This window comes from Anser cygnoides, chromosome 17 (assembly GCF_040182565.1).
Source record: "Anser cygnoides isolate HZ-2024a breed goose chromosome 17, Taihu_goose_T2T_genome, whole genome shotgun sequence".
In the NCBI taxonomy this organism is placed as follows: Eukaryota; Metazoa; Chordata; class Aves; order Anseriformes; family Anatidae; genus Anser; species Anser cygnoides.
In genome coordinates this window covers 9,876,914-9,893,976 of record NC_089889.1, presented here as the reverse complement: position 1 = coordinate 9,893,976, position 17,063 = coordinate 9,876,914, and the positions used below count along the sequence as shown (strand labels likewise).

Here is a 17,063-nt window from a genome sequence, read left to right as displayed (position 1 = left end):
TGCGGCTCCTGCCCCGCTTCTGCTCCTTCCCCAGGCTCACAGGAAACTCCATCAGGGCAAGAGGAAGGGGCTGCACTTCACCTCCAGGGGTATCAACACAAGACTTTCTTCAAGTTACATATTACAAGTAAATTCCATTGATATTTGTACACACAGGCGCTTCTACAGCCATGTGTTTGAAACCAAACACATCTACTGATCTTTTGGCAAGATCATGGTCTGGAAGTGCACCTAACAAGGCTTCCTTCACAATGCTTAAAGAACCACACCAGTGCGAGAAATCAGGAGACACTGAAACAGACCGTTTGTCTTACAGAACACAATTTATTTGGCATTTGGATGAAATGTTTCTCACAGCATCTTGAGAAAAAGAAAGATTAGTGCCAACCCCAAAGAAAGAAGTTAAAACAAAAAACAGTGTCACAGGGACTGAATTATTATAGTATCAAATTTAAATTCTACATGGTATTTCACAGAATATCAAAATCTTTTATACACTGCCACAGTTAAATCCAGTCACAAACCAACTACACAGGAGAAGCCTGCAAATGCAGCGTTGGCTAAAATTATTTTCCAAGAGAAGGTAAAAAGCAGTGTCTCACTCTCTCTCTCAGCCTCCCAGGCATACACAAGTCTGACATTCAGATTACAGTGCAGCATGGCCATGCACGCAGGCTGCAAGTGCAGCATCTCTGCTGGCATCAACTCCAACCCACTCAACGTTCAAGGTGCACAATACTGGAAAATTAAAGCTATGTCGTACCGTAGCAGGCAGCTAATGCAGAATATTGTTAGGGGAAGCAGATCCTCACCGCTGAATGCATCTATTCCAAAGAAACACAGATTTCGTTTGGAACTGGGTAACGGTGGAAGCAGAATGTATGAACTTTGATTGATTTGCCTCCTCTACACTGATCTGTTCTAATTTTAGGGTCCAGTTCCCAACTTGCAAGGGATATTTAAAAGAAATTTCTGTATATTTCATGTTCTTTAGCTAAGTAGAGAGGAAAAAATACATTTCAGCAACTGAAAAAAAAAGAGACGTTATGGATCGTATGAGAAAACATCAAAACTTCAGAGCTTTATCACTGAAAAAAAAATGACTTCTGAAAGATAAAAACAGTTTTTAAAACAGCTTCAAATTCATTTAACATTAGATGGGAAAAGAACAGTAAGTTACTGGTCACAAAAACAATTTCTTCCCAGGTGAAACTTCAGAGACGCATAAGTCGGCCAGCCCTGTGCCACCGGCTCAGGCAGAGCCCAGCGACCGCCAGGAATGCTGCCTGTGCACAGACCATAAGATTAAGCCTTCAGGAAAAAAGTTCACCTACTTCTTTTTTCTTCTCGACCAGCGCCCTGTCACAAATGGATAAAGGAATCGTATGAGACTCAGGACTAGACACAACCGAACATTACGCAGACAAGTTCTTTGTACATCTGAATGACAATTTTGATCTTCTAGTACAGAACTAAACCCACTGTCTTTCTAACATTACAATATTCTACAACTCACCTAGTAAAAAACAAGAGGCTGCTGTGAGACTGTGTACATGTATCACTGATAACATCGATACAAGTGAATATCTATGACTGCCCGTGAAGGAACAGCAGAGACCTCAATATGGCACCACAGTACATAGTAAGGAAGGGGAAACTGAGGAACGGTTTTGTTAGAGGCCACAATGGGATGCTTGAGCCCTGCACAGGACAGAGTACTGACACCTGACAAGATAGATTGTGGTCAGGAACATTCAAAGAGAAATGCCCTCTTTGCTCATTTGTGCTGCAAGGAACGATAAGGTAATGGAACCTCCCCTGCTGTATCTGCAGGAAGATTGGGGATGCACCAGTAGATAAGAAAAACACCCAGAGAACTGAATGGTGATGGGGAGAAAAAAAAATAAAAAATCAATGCACAAAATAACTCTAAAAGATCTCATCAATCTAATGGCAATCAAAACAGTAAGTTCTTCCTCAGGCAAGCATCAAGCTTCAACCCCTTTAATTGGTGCTCAGAACAAAGTTATGTACCAGTCACCTTGCCAAGGGCAAGGAAGTTTTGCTGAGGAGTCAACTGCTGTCAAGAAAACTAACCCTTCCCCAGTTGGTCCAGAAGTCTTAGCAGTTGTGACATTCTCTGCTCCAAGAGAGAATACTCAATGTGAAAAAGCTACATTAAAATGGGAAAGAAATGACAATTTTATTGCCAAATTAGAAGCTCACTGAGAGGTAATCAAGAGCTGTACTTAGTGAGCTGCTCCATTCAAGGCAAGATCTCCCTCGTTTACAGTTAAGATGAAGAAGGATAGGGAAAAAGAGAGAAAGTTGCAGCCTCTGTGCCAACATACAAGTGGGAAAGGCTCAGAAGCTACAGGAAAAATATTACACTGAGGCTTCTACAAAGAAGCACGCATTTGGAACAACTATAGCCGGGAGCTATCATGAAGTTACGAATTGTAACAGAGCTTATTTTCAATAAATTCACCACAGAACCAAAAGTAAAATAAAAAAAATATATATTGAACAGATTCCTGCAGTGTTATGAGATGTGTGAGGTAAGGTATCTGTTCACCTCAACCACAAAACACAGCTTCAGAGACTAAACCAAGCCAAAAGGCCTTTCGTTATTGCGCTAGGATACTACAGAGAATGAATATTCCATCTGGCTTCAAAAGGAATTAGAAGTTTTCTAATTTGCACTGCTAACAAAATATTTTCAGGAACAGATTGTAGTAGCATAGACTTTGCATCCTACTTAAGTGTACGCTATCACATCCTGTCCTACAACAGAGTGTAGCCAGCTTCAGAGAAGTATTAACCCTAAGAGCCTAGTTTATATCCCAGTGCTTAGCTTCACCTAGCTGGACACAGCACAAAGGGTACCGTCTACAGTATATATATATTTTTTTTATATATATCGCCACCCAGAAATACACACACGCACACACACGCATTCGTACCTATAAAACTAAAGAAAAATCAGTACATACAATGTATAAAACGTATGAATGTGCTCAAAAATGCACAAAACCCGCTTTATTTTCATACTTCAGAAATGCTCAATTTGTATGCATGGTTCTCACTACTGCTATCCATCCACTTCGTTAGACCAGGACTTGAACTCAGAGGAGGAGACGGTAACAGATCCCCCAGGGTGGAGAATTACTCCTCTCATTTCGTGCTGCTCACGTTAGAGCCAGTCAAACCAGAGAACAGGACGCGCCGTGGTGGTACGACTCCAGGCGAAGAGGCTTCCTAACAGTGCTTCCTCCTACTCGCGCAGCAGCAGCGCACACGAGAACTGTGATTCACTCTCCAGTGGATTCAAGATTGTTAGCAAGTGCCTGAATGTCAAGACTCCAGATATGATCTCAATAATGAAACTCACAGTTTTCTGTGCAAAAGGAGTTGAATTGTCAAGACCAATCCTCAAGTACAGTATAAGCCTATAGGCAAGACACAGAATAGAAAGTAGCAGCATATTCAATAGGGAAAAGTCAGCTGCACTGGGAAACCACAATAGTGGGTTAGGATTTGTCATACAAGTATGATTTCTCATCATTACTAGAAAAATAATTCACATATACACCCCCATGCAGTGTTTTCTTCCTGTCCCTCTAGGCTTGTACCCTTCATAAGGTAATAGGAGAACACTCACAAGGGGCATTCTTTACATATTCCTTATAATTTATCTCATCTGCTGACTGCTACAGTAAGTCAAGGAGAAGCAGAGGCAAGAGGAGGATGGAGGGTAGGGGCAAATTATTTGTACACTAAAATCCCACTTAAATTTAAAACCACCTGTAAAGATTGTTTTGCACTCATTATCAAAACCAACAGTGCTTGACTTTGGGATTAGTGAGGGAGTGAATTAATCTCTTTTTGCAATGTTTAAATTAGCTTAAAGAATTCAATCTGAGGGAAAAATTGAAGATCGCATATCAGAGCGAAGCAGACTGCTTTACTGATTTAAGTACGCTAACCTCATTATAACCCCTTGTGGAACCTGGATAAATGGTTTGGGGTGTGGGTGGGGAGAATTCCTAGAATAGGGTTGGCATTTATAGGATTAGGATAAGAAACAAGTGTCCAATTAAACATTATGTACAGTGTGTTGATCAGTGTTTTTAAATGTTATTTGTAGAAACTGTAAAGAAGTGAAACGGAAGAGAGGGAACATACTTACATGCTAAATATAGCATGCAATAAGAAAAGCAAGAACAATGGTCTTTTATCCAGGCCAGTTTTGTGCAACCGTTCATTGTAAAGGAGTTAAACGACAAAGAAAAACACTTCAATCTTCCTTATGGGATTATACCAAACAGGGGGCTTCGTATAGTGAAGTTAGACTGCATCAAAGTTAACTGCTCCCCGTCTCTTCCCTTAAGTACTACCTGACACATACGAGGATTCTACTGAAGGGATGCCAGCACTGCGCAGACCCAATTTGCTTTACAGCACAGTTTACCTTACAACATTAATTTTTGCAGCTACCAACAACAAATAATTGTAATTGCAAATCCTAGTTTTCTTAGTACCCACTTCCATAAACAGACAAAGTTGCACATTGCGTAGATCATTTATCCTCCAGTCCCTAGGGTGTTTTGAAACAGCAAGGCAGATCAAAACACACAAACGTTTCGTACTGTGTAACTCTTACGTGGTAGCTTGTTTTAGCTCCTCAGTGTTCCTGCTCTGTGTAACAGACACCTAGCCCCTTCCCCTGCAGTTCAGTCTTCTCTGTCTTTTCCAAGTGTAGCACTGAAGCAAGAGAGAAAGCAACTGATTGAACAATGACTGCCCCCACCCTCCTTTTCCATTGTCTGTTCCCTGGGTCCAGTGGTATCCAGCCAAATCCAAGCAGCTTTTTCTGATGTAGATTTTGTTTCCTCTCAGTTAAAAAACAAACAAAAAACGAAACAAAAAAACACTACCCATACTTTTCCTCTCCTTAGAAGTCAAAGGAATTCTCTGCATTCTTTTCCATAGCCAATGGAAAAAAAAAAAGAGCAGTTATACAGTCCATATTTACAGGACAAACCGATTAGTGAACAAGTAACGACAGCCAAAAACAAGAGGCACGACCCTAATCTAGAACATAAAAGCAGTGTTCAAAACAAAGTGGAGATTCCTTCTGAAGTTCAAACCATGGATTAGTGTTTGTCTGTGCAAACAGTTGCTAAAACTATTTCTGACCGGCAGTCGGCTTTTTATTCCTTTATACAATGGTATTGAGAGAACAGTGGCTGTGACGGCTGCTCGTAAGAGTTTCTGCCGGTGTGTTTTCATTTAGCGGTATGTCGGGAGGGACAAGAAAGGTGCTGCTGTCAGCAGAGTCTTCCAGCTCCACTGGAGAAGGACCAACTGAGGGAGGAAGCGATCCCTCTGTAAGCTGTGGGGATACATCACAGTTTCCTAGTGATGGAGGACTGCTCTGCACAGTCTGAGAAAGAACTCCATCTGGAAAAGAGGAAGAGAGGCAGAATCAGAAGGTGAAGTATGTCATTTCACATTCTCAAATAGATTTACTATCTGTGGTTTCTGGAAGCTCTGAGCTTTTCCTGTCTTTGTATTAATGCACATGACACAGCAAAGGAGGAAAATTATGTAGCAAAAATATAACATTGATATATATAAATAAGACTGATTAGTGCAAGCATCTTACTTATCTTGTGAGATATGCTGCTATGAAATCTGAAATTGGAATCAGTTCTACAGTATGCTAATATCGCAGCTGCAAAACTGAAGAGTGCTGGGTGAATCATTAAAAAGTGGTATTTTTGGTCAATTTTTTTTGGCTGTGGGTGGGGGGAGTGGGGAGTGAAGAAGAGGCTGGTTATGTTTTGTTTAAAATCTCTTGTACTTGGCATTTATTCTACTCTTTAATACCAGTTTCTACAGACCTAGCTCCAAAAGACCAGAAAAGGTACCAGCATGATGGTAACCCATCCAAGGTAAGATTTTAAAATCAGTAAAGACTAAGAGTTAAGCTGCTTGCAGCATGGACTCCACTTTAATCTCAGTGACTTTTTCCAGAAAACAAACAAAACCACACCACAACCCCCAAGCTGAATGATACTTTTAAGAGAAATCTTTTCCATACAGAAATAGATTTGTATTGAGAAATACATTTTCCCATCACAATCACTAAAATACACGATTATAGTTTTTTGTTTGTTTTAAATAAAAAATAAAAACAAGAAGGAAAAGAAAAGTGACTGCCTGCATACCTGGAGTGGAACAAAGGATGCTGTCTGGATTGACAGAAGCCTCATAAGGAGGAGGTGGGTCATCTGGATGTTGAATGTCTGGATACTTGTAAGCAGTATAGGGTGGAGGTGGATCATGGAAATGAAATGCTCCCCCTTCCCCATCATCTGAAAGATGCAGTGGAGTAAGGCCAGTTCCAAAACCATCAGGACCATAATCAAAACCAGGCATCCTGCGGCCCAAGTTAAAGTGGTGCACTATTTCAAGATGAGAGAAAGAAAGAAAGGAGTTTATACCACGTTTTCTTTTTCAGGTTAAGGCAGATCTCAACACCTTCTTCCACTTTTCACAGCCAAGGAACTCATGTCTCCTGAACACCTAGAAAAGCCCAAACAACCTATACAGGTCAGCTCGCTGCAGTTACACAACAAAACCCAAGGCCACCTGCTTCCAGCCTGTTTGTCCTGCACCACAGCTAAATTTGTATCTAACCTCTTCAAACTAAAGACATCATTCACACACAGAAGATATTTCAGATTTGTACCACATACAAACAAACAAGTATTCTTCGATTATTGGCTAAAAAGTTTGAAGAACATTCAGGTTTGAAGAAACTACACACACGGAGGCAGAGATGAGCAAGACCATGACACTTCTCATTTCCACACATCAACAATAAGCATTAAGTGCAAGAGAAGTACGTACTTATTTTTTTTAAAATGAGTGGTTCACAGAAAAAACTTGTACAAATCATAACCCATTCAGGCAGCCAGTACATAGCTACATTTGGGTACAGTACTGACCAGACTTCCACTAATGTTCTCCACATAGATTTGTATCTCTTCTCCTCTTTTCATCCTGAAGCACATTTACACTACACACGTTTACAGACCAAGACTCACTCTACAAATACAGGCTACTTACAATTTGCTCCAATCAAAGACTCTATGCGCTCTCTCCGCCTCTGGCGTAGCCGGTGGACCATGAAGAGCAGCAAAGATAGGATGAGGAAGGATGAAATGCAGCTAACTATCAGACGCATTCCACCAGCCATTGAGTCAAACAAGCTGTTCCCATCTGTTACATAAAACATAGGAAAGAAGCCCGTTACTTATGTTCAAGACTCATTTCTCCTCGATGTTCTTTTGTCAGTAATGGAGAGAAATGCAGAGTGGAGATTCATTAGCCTGGTTTAACAGTTCTCCAGATTTCAGAAGTGTAGAAAAAATGAATCATTAGATGATTTGTCTATTTACTGCAAGGAGACCTAAATGCTTCTAAATATGTTACTCAGCAAAAGGCACAAAACGTTGAAGGCTTCAGGTCTGTGAAAAAGGGAAAAACAAAGGTTAAGAGTATTTTGCACATCAACTTGTCTCCCTGGCATGGCTGACGGTCTTGTAATAAAGAGAACAGCAAGCCTGGAAGCTATGGGAAAGGCCCAAGAACTGGCATATCTACACAGTATTTCTACATGACTTCTCAGCATCTTACCTTGCCTATTTCAAACAATAAAATCGCTAAACATTTACATTATCACCAAGATGCAGTCATCCAAATTCCATGTGCCGTAGGTAGCATGGTTATCAACATTAAATGATAGGAAATAAAAATACCTTAAAAAGATGAATCAACATGATAACAATCTTTCAAAAAAATTAAGAGAGATTAAGATAAGAGATTAAGATAAACAGGAATTAAGTATTTTCCTAAAATCACAGAAAGCAAGTGGCACAACACAGAACAGACCTGGGAGCTCAGGGCTTCTAGAGCTGTATACCATAACTAACCAGATCCACATTGGAAGGCTGCTGAGAGCAAATTATCACTGTTCTGTAAGTGCCAGGCACAAGAGGTATTTTTCACAATTCAACTAATCGGGCTTAAAGTAGCCTGCAAATAGACAGACACTCTACACAAAAACAGCCAGAAATGACTGTGCTGTTCTCTTTGCCCAAATTTCCTGTTAAAGAGCTCCGATCAAGAAAGGAACTGAGGTTAGATGTGGCTAAGCAGATGAAGCAGCTGCACAACCTGGTCATGATGGTTACACAATGCAAGCAGCACCAAGTACGAACCCCGTGTCCAGCCAGTACAGCACCATGCCAGCACACTTGGCAGAGCAGCCAGCCCCTGGCCCCTCTCCTTCCTTTCCTGCACCCACCACAGCTGCAAGAGCTCTCAGTACCTTCCTCTCCACCGAGCAGCAAAAGCTGCACCAAAGATTCATTCCTTACAGAACACAAGAACCCTCACAAAAACTGTAAATACCAATTTGCTACAAATGCTAGGAATAGAAAAAGGCACCTTATTTAGGCACCGTTAGAATGGCTAACACGGCTAATTTATTACCTAACCCATTCCCGAGTAATTCATTTAATAGTGCACTACACATAGAACTCCAACATAACACCCTCTCAAATCTGGCTGTGCAGTACGAAAGCCTCTGTGCTGTCAAATCTTTTAGCAGCTCTCCCTGTCAGAGCTCAAACTGATGCAGTCACACAGCAGCAGTAACCAACCAACACCCCCTCCCCAACAGCACAGACCTGCCGGCGTTCCTCCTCCGTGTTACGGCAACACTGACTTTGTGGCCACCGTAAATTAGTTCTAACAGTTGCCTTAAATAAAAGGACTTCAGTAAAACACACACACAGTGAAGTATGATGCAAACTTGTAGTCGGAATTCCTGACACCGCCTCTTCCATATATTCTCTTCAGAGCAGCTAAAAGTGCAAATCTTGGGCCTGCTGGGGAGGCTGGGCCACCTTCTTACTGCTCCCAGCCTCTGACAGCTCCTACCACTCAACCTGTTCAGCTGGATAAACTATTGTCAAGTCCTAGATTAAAGTAAAAAAAAAAGAGACAGAGACCCAGCTTGTACAGAACAAGACAAGCCATCACAGATTTTCAATCTACATAAACAGGAATGGATTATTTCAGAAAGGCTGTTTTACACTCAGGGCAGTAGTAATATCCTGTAACTGTCCCAGTTTAGTCAAAAGAGAAGCTTCTTTATCACCAGCTCTTTCAAATATTTTGTTTCTTTTAACTCCATTTCACAAGTGAGAGTTCCAGATCTGTACAAACAAGAGCCCCACAAAACAACAGGAGTCCCACATCCATGAAGAGGCAATTGACAAATGACTTCAGTTTCAGCATTAGTACACAAAAGATTTTCATGTGCTATTTATCTTCAACTAAATGAGAAGCATCTTTCAAGATAGTACAGCTGGGATTGCTCAGCTTACTCCTACCACTGAAAAATTCCCCTACTACCAAGTCCTTGAGTAATATTCTTTATCCACTTGTAATCGTTGCTCACCCACTCACACAACACGAGCTGATTACCTGCCAACCCAACAGTGGGATTTATTTCCCCCCAGTCTCTCCTTGTGTGATGAATTCACTTACCCTTGATTAGTAAAACAGTTTTCTTTCCTTTGCAACAAAGCTTAGTGAAGATATATGTAAGAATTGGACAAAGATAAATGCGTGCTGATTAAAGGAAGTAATTCATTAATTTTGTCAGCTGGAATAGTCATTTATCAACACCCAGAATGAAAACTAAAATGTGTCATCTCAAAATTTCAGTGTTTATCGTTAGCTGAAGTAACTTTATTAAGAAGTTAGGCAACTGCTTCATGATTCTTCTCTCAAAAACCGAGTTACTAAAAAACCAGAACACTTCAGACAAGAGTGTAATGAAACAGTCTTATATAGCATCAGTACAGGAAGAAGAGCTTAGGGATCAGAAAGGATGTGATAAAATACAGTCTTCAAATCAGTATTCATGAAATAGTTAAGACCCACAGTATAAGCAAGGATTAAAGAACATTGTGTGAGGTTATCCCAGGTCGTCTTATCCTGTCTGTTGGATGATGCCTTGCTGACACTGTTCCTGAAGATTAAAAAAAAAAAAAAAAAGACAGCGAAGACAGTCTTAACTCTGCTGATAAGAGTAGGAGAAAGACTTCTGCTTTTTCACCCCCAACTCTCCCCAACCAACCTGCAACACCAGTTACAAACATCTGTTAAGCTTAGCCGTCAGAATGGATGTAAGTGACAGCAAGGAAGGATCGGGGCCTTTAATCATTAACTTGTGCAGATAAGACACGAAAAAGAATGACCACAAGTTTGGATGCCAATAAGCACCCCTTTTAAGTAATAGGCTGAAATGGAAGCCTCTGATGGGAAGACTTGACCTGTGTTTTCCATATGGGAAGGATCTGAACAATAGTTTCTTGGTGCACTCAGATAAGATCAGGTTCTTTTAAAATATCATGAAATCACAGAATGGTTGGGGTTGGAAGGGACCTCTTGAGACCATCTAGTCCAAACCTTGCTCAGGCAGTGTCAGTTTGAGCAGGTTGTTCAGGACCGTGTCCAGTCAGACTTCAAATATCCCCCCAGATGAAGACTCTACAACCTATCTGTTCCAGTATTTGACCACCCTCATGGCAAATGCTAAATAAATTTCTTTTTGCAAGTCTCTTTACACAAGAAACAACATCCCCAAAAGGCCAATGACCAAACAGTATACGGAAGAGTCCTAAGACTTCACTGATCCAAAACAAGAAGCTGCACTGAGATGCCAAATTCAATATCAAGGTTGCATGCCCTGATGATTAAAATTCCATATAATTTGAAAACAGTGCTTTCTATCTGATCCCTGCATGCAAACTTCCACACATAAATGCTCATGTCCAGAAAAAGATACCTAATTAGCGCTCAAGAGAAATGTCTTTTCCTTTTTATGACAGCTAAACATCACAAAGAAACCACGCAAGATGCTCTATTAGAAATCAATGATGCTGTCAACCTCCATAGAGGAGACAAGCTACTGCTCTTCACTAAGTAGCACCAAGGATGACTAATTATTTCTAGCAACAGACTGAAGTTTTTCATTTCCTGTGATGTGGGATTTTTCCCCAGATGGGGTTAGTACCCAGCAGTGTCAACGCACTGAAAGGATGCACCAAACAAAGTTATACCCCAAAACAACCAAGCTCTGCAGTAATTTTGCTGCATGAAACCGCAACAGTCAAGTCTTACCTGGGTCTAAACAAGTAAATTTGCAGCACTCCTTCGGATCTTTGCGGTACTGCTGACATCCCTGTGGCCGTTCACACAGAGCAGCCACACACATCTCAGGTTCACCGTTATGACACGTGCAGCTCAGACAGGGATCATCCCCTTTTGGAGTGAAATAGTAGCCTTCATCAACAATGTTGTCTTTGATATCGACGCAAGTCTGGCCTAGAACAGAAATGCACATCAATATCCAAGTGTCTATGAGCCTACCAGACAAGCCCAGTTTGATCTATTACAAAACAGGATTTGAAAACATAAGCAGATGATCAGTTAAAAGTCACGCTTCTACATGAAAATAGCTTTTAGAAGGGATCTCCAAGGAGCGGGGAAGATAAATGGACAGTCTGGAGCTGTGTGGGGATGATTTACTGCTCAAACTTGACAAAGTGAATGTTAAGTATTTAATGGAATTGACGTGCTTTCAGGCGTCCTCTCCAGGACTCAGGAGAAAAACAAGCAGTCTGAGAAGGACAGCCTTCAGCATCACGCCTGCTGCACCTCCCTCCCTGTCTCCCGGTACTTAGGAAAAGCTGGGACTTCTCTGAACCAAGTTGCAGGATACTCTCAACAGGTCAGGCCCAAAAAAGAGAGCCAGGCAATAGCAATTCCACTGCCCTAGCTGCATCTTAATTCCTGCACAGTGGATGAAGCTTAGATGTCTTCAGCTCACCATCCTTTCCTCCCACAGACCTGAAAGGGAGGTACCAAACCAGAGAGGGCGCAGACAGCTGGGGGACCTACCAGCCTGCAGCAACTGCTTAGGGAGGGTGGTGAGTCCCCTCCACCCTAAGCAGAGCTCAGCTGCGAGGGTATAGAGGAAAATTCAGACTAGAAGAGACCTTAGGAGGTCTCTAGTTCGATGCAGGATCACCTATAAGGGAGGTCCCACTTTGTTGCTCAGTATTTTATCCAGTATGGTCATTTGCCCTGACATCAGTTCAAACCTTGTTTTGACTTTTGCTCCTTGTCTCCTGCCACACACCCATGCAAAGAGCCTGGCTCTCTCTCCTTGATAATCTCCTTGCAGCTACTGCCTGGCTGCCATCAGGTCCCCTCGAAGCATTCCCTTCTGCAGGCTGGAGGTGCCTCATTTCCTCCACCTCTCCTCAAAGCACTGGTGCACCAGCCCCCTCAGCACCATCTTGGTGGCCCTCACTGAACTCACCTCAATTTGGCAAGGTCCTGTCAGTGCCTTTCTCGTACTGGGGGTCCCTGAAACTGTACACAGAATTCTTCTGCTCAACTTACACATCTTATCTTTTTCCCCCTTACCCTTTGGTTAACAATCTGGCAGAGCTACTGCTTTCCTTACAACACCACTCTGAAGAGATGGCCAAAAAGGTCATGTTTTGACTACATAAAATGGCCTTCAATTCACATTCCAGAAGTTTATCACATCGAAGTAGACATCACAATAGCCTGTCTTACTAATTTTCAGTATTTCCAGTGAAAAAGCAGGCAGAGAAGGGCTGAATTTTCCTCCCTTAACACTCTTGTAAATCTTTATCCTGCTTTCAAGAAAAAGCAAACACAAAGCACTTCAAGAACCGCAGTAAAAGTTCAACACCACATGTATTAATTTATATATATATATAATTATTATTTTTTTTTTTTACAAGCAATTATCATTTATATCAGGCATCTTGAATGTTACCTGAAAATACTGCTAAAAAGTATTTCCCTTCTCTTAGTTTAATGCCTTTTGGCATAAGGGCATGCATGATACAGAATGGGAGCCATTTTTTCCACTTTAAGTCAGAAGCTACACTTGCTTTTTTCCCCATGCCCTACAGTTCTAAGAATTGGTTGGAAAGAATTTAATTGAAGTTGCTTTATTCAAAATAAACCAGCAATAAACATTTGCTTCATGTAAAATGAGGAAACAACTTGAGTGATATTTACTAGTAAGGCTTAACTGTATCGTGACTGACAACCACCCATCGCGATGCTCCTATTTAAACAAAGCCAAACTCTTCCTTCTTTTTCCTCCTTTTTTAATTTACTGGGAAAAAGTAGAAAGATAGCTATCAGATTTCCAATATTTGTTATAAGTTTATTTAAACTTGCAAGACAGTTAACACCAAACTAAAACCAACTTACTCCTTTTGCAGAGGAATGACGACTTCTCGTAGCAGTTTTCAGCATACCAGCTGTGTAAACCATGGTGCCGAAGGGTAGGAAAATGGAAACACTGAAGCTGGGCACAAAGAACGTTTTCATTTTCAGACATAGCCGTACCAAAGATAGGGTCAGGGGGTAAAAATACTTCTGAAGAGCCTAGAACAAGATGCATTGGTGTAAGCAGCCTGCGGGTATGCAGAGCTTTAGAAAGGCTCTGTAATGTCACTCATTGCACGCACACCAGATATCCTGCAAGGCTACTGTCCTCTAGCTTTAGCTTCCATTAGCAGCACTCCTCCAGGGGAAGGCGAGGAGTGGGGAGGGAAGGGGTGAGTCACAGAGAGAAGAGGCTGCTGTTGTCAGAGAACTGTGTAATTCTGACATTCTGCTATGGTAGGAGCATGTTCTGCTATCTCTACAAATGCTTCTTTCCAGGGTCCCATGGGGTTTGCCTGCCAATTCTTATGCACCTCTTCAAACAGTGAAGAGTTTGAACATGCTAAGGAGAAATGTAGTAGTAACCAGTACACTTGAAGGTCTGGCCAAATGCTAGTGAAGCAGGAACCTACACAAATCTCAAACCTGGTACTCCAAGCACCTATCAGTGCTTCCAGTACATCATCTATCCTGTGCAGCATGCTGCAGAGCTGCTCCCCCACAGCCCACGTTGCTGGTTTGGAGTGCAGTGCAGAATAGGGCTATGCTGCAATGCCCCTCCTGCTCCTGCAGTGGGGATACATGTACTCTTTGGTCCTCCATCAAACTGTTAACAGGCTGCATGTCATGGGTTCCAAAGAGCAGGGACTTAACATCAAGTTATTTTTCCCATTGCAGGGCATGGGTAAGGTATTAAGGGTATTGTATAACTAAAAATTTTGCTTCTGACCAGCACCTTAGTGTTAAATTAGTCAGTATTCAAAATTTTAGAGATTAACAAGAAGCCAAAATACAACAATTGTGAAAATTAGATTGATACGTCTTTAGAAGCCTGCTTTCTAAATCTGTGCTTAAACATTGACTTCAACAGCTCCTGCAATTAGCATATTAAGCAGCCTAGTCACACGATGGTCCTTTCAAACACATCAGACTGAAGTCTGATAATTAACGCAATTAAGCTCTCCTATCATTTTTTTGAGGGTTTAACTTCCACATCTCCCAATGATAGATTAAAATTTTCAAGCTATAGGACCCTAAAATCACTTTTCAAGCAGATACTAGGAATTCACAGTCTACCTCACTACAAGTCAGTGGAACTTGAATAAAATCTTTCAGAAGCTACTGAACGCTAGTATGGACTTTACTTCATACAGGTATGTTTTTATTAAATAAAAGACTTGCAAGCAAAAGACTATATAGCATTGAAAAGCCTTACATTCATATAATGAATCAAGTTGAAGACAACTTATGATATAAACAGACATCACAATTCTCTGTAATTTATGCCTCCCTAGTTATAACACTTGATCAGCAGATGGCAGTGCAGTCAACTTTCTGAAGAGCAAAGAAAGGTCCTTTTAAGGATAATTGTTTTTTTTCCCTTGGAGTTCATAGGAGAAGCCTGCCCGTATAAACAGTTTTGTCCAGATGAGGAATAGCTAACCCTTACGAGGGAAAGTTGGAACTTCCTCCCTGCCCTTTTCCTATTGTCAGAAGGCATCTTTAGGTGCCTTACTTTAAGGAACTAATGGAAGTGTTCCTGCCTCCACGAGAAGGAGCAATTTCCTCTGAATACTCAGCCAAATCTGCTTACTTAAATGACAAAAGAAATCAATACTTTTGCACATGGCAGCAAGGTAAAACAAGTCCCATCTCTGGAAACCTACTCAGGTTCAATCCCTTCTCCTGCATCAAAAGTAGTATTTTATTTTTTTTAAGATCCACCTGTTTCACAAAATTCTGCTCATAATTATGTATCTGTACATAATGGACAGTTACCCTTGCAAATTTCCCATTACTGAAAACTGTATATGAGAAGAAAACTACCCTGGATTCGTTTTCAAACGCTACACTGGAATTCACAGTGCCGATGTGTAAAAACCTGTTTTTTTTCCTTGACCTATATCAGCACAGAATTTAGACATTCAATTCTACACATATGATTTCATATAATGACTGAGACAAACTAATCACTCACCTGAATTAGTTAAAAATAAAAAGAATAAAACCGTGTCTCTGCATTTGCAGCATAGGGAGCTGCTTCTTTTGCCATTGAAAAAAGTTCAGCCGGAGATGCCTATCAGATTAATGCTTGATTCTCCATAAAAATAGTTATTAATTCTGGGCTAAGGTAAACTTTCTCTTGGTTTAAGTAAACTGCCTGCATTATTTCAAGGTGCAAAAAACTCTGGGTAATTCTGCAAAATAAGATAACTGAAAAGCATATAAAAACCTACCAACATTAAAAACAAATCCTACACTGGTTTGCACAAATACTATAATCTGGAATCAGCTGTTAATCTAGACATTCACCAGAAGGAATGAGAAACGACAGAGTAGTTTCTTTTGCTCAGCTTAATCATGGGGAAATCCTAAACAAACTTAAAAAACACATTCCTTCCACAATACATCACTGAAAAGTCATGAAATTTCTTACACTTGAAAATTAGGCATGTGTATTAAAATACTTCTGTTTTGATACCGTAAAGCAAAGCCGTTCCCCTACAGCATTTCAACACCATCAGTGAAAGAAATGATGTTCTTGCAGATAATATCAATGTTTTAAGATAGTTAAACGGACCACGGAAACCAAGTAATAATTTCAGAGGCCTACCTTTATAAGCTACTTCCCAGTGGCCTTCTAGGGAGTGATTTCGATTTGTGATCACATATTGATATCCAACCCAGAACCTATAAAAAAAAATCAAGTTAGATTCTAAAAATACAAGCCCAAAACATACTAAGAAATTAGAATACCTTATAAATTAAAATAAGAACCTTACAATATCTTGAAAATTAACTTTGAAAACATTCTGATGACCTTTTTTAAAAAAAAATTTAGCGCATATGTTGGACAAAGTAAAAAGACACTACAGTTGAGGAATAAAGGAAAATACTTGATAGTTTTCTGTTTACAAATAACTCACTATGCCTTTTATTTCCATGCATAAGCAGCACCTTATTCTGTTGTTATAACAGCACTACAGTATCTTGAACTCAAAAACCACACAAAAGCATCCAGAACTCAAATATTTCATAAACATACACAACTGATGTCAGACACTGTTCAGGATCAAAAGATCTAAGTCTCCAGAGACAGAGATACATGACTACTGAACCACTGCTGGTGGGTGATCTATCAGCATGGCAGCCGATGAGACTGACGAAAAACCCACAGGCAAAAAAAAAAACCAAGGAATTACGTTTGCTGTGAACTCACAGAATGAAATATCTCAAGTCACCAAAACACAGTTCTTACAATTCATGTTTGTTTGTTTGTTTTTTTTCACTTCGTTCTTTTCTCAAACTTGCAGTCTTTGTCAAAGCTACTGGTGCTTAATGGAAACAAAAACTGTGTTGAAAATTTTAAAGAAATATTATTTCTATACAATGTAGTGCAGTGGTAAGTCACTTTAAAATTTATCTTCCCTGTTGCAGTTCAAAAGTATGTATGTTGCCGAGACAGCCTGAGAACAAAG

At 40.5% G+C, this 17,063-nt stretch overlaps 1 protein-coding gene across 4 annotated transcripts in view; it reads right to left on the bottom strand.

Moving 5' to 3' along the window:
- Window positions 1-304: 304 nt before the first annotated feature.
- Window positions 305-17,063, bottom strand: part of DGCR2 (DiGeorge syndrome critical region gene 2) — a 49,300-nt gene continuing 32,541 nt past the window's right edge. For all 4 annotated transcript variants that reach the window (XM_048063936.2, XM_048063937.2, XM_048063934.2 and 1 more), the window contains exons 5-10: window positions 16,199-16,275; window positions 13,408-13,584; window positions 11,269-11,472; window positions 7,138-7,290; window positions 6,234-6,470; window positions 305-5,463 (exon numbers count right to left, since the gene is read on the bottom strand). In XM_048063936.2, coding sequence (XP_047919893.1) covers window positions 5,222-5,463; window positions 6,234-6,470; window positions 7,138-7,290; window positions 11,269-11,472; window positions 13,408-13,584; window positions 16,199-16,275 — 1,090 coding nt within the window. In that variant the 3' untranslated portion in view covers window positions 305-5,221. The remainder of the gene's footprint in view (window positions 5,464-6,233; window positions 6,471-7,137; window positions 7,291-11,268; window positions 11,473-13,407; window positions 13,585-16,198; window positions 16,276-17,063) is intronic.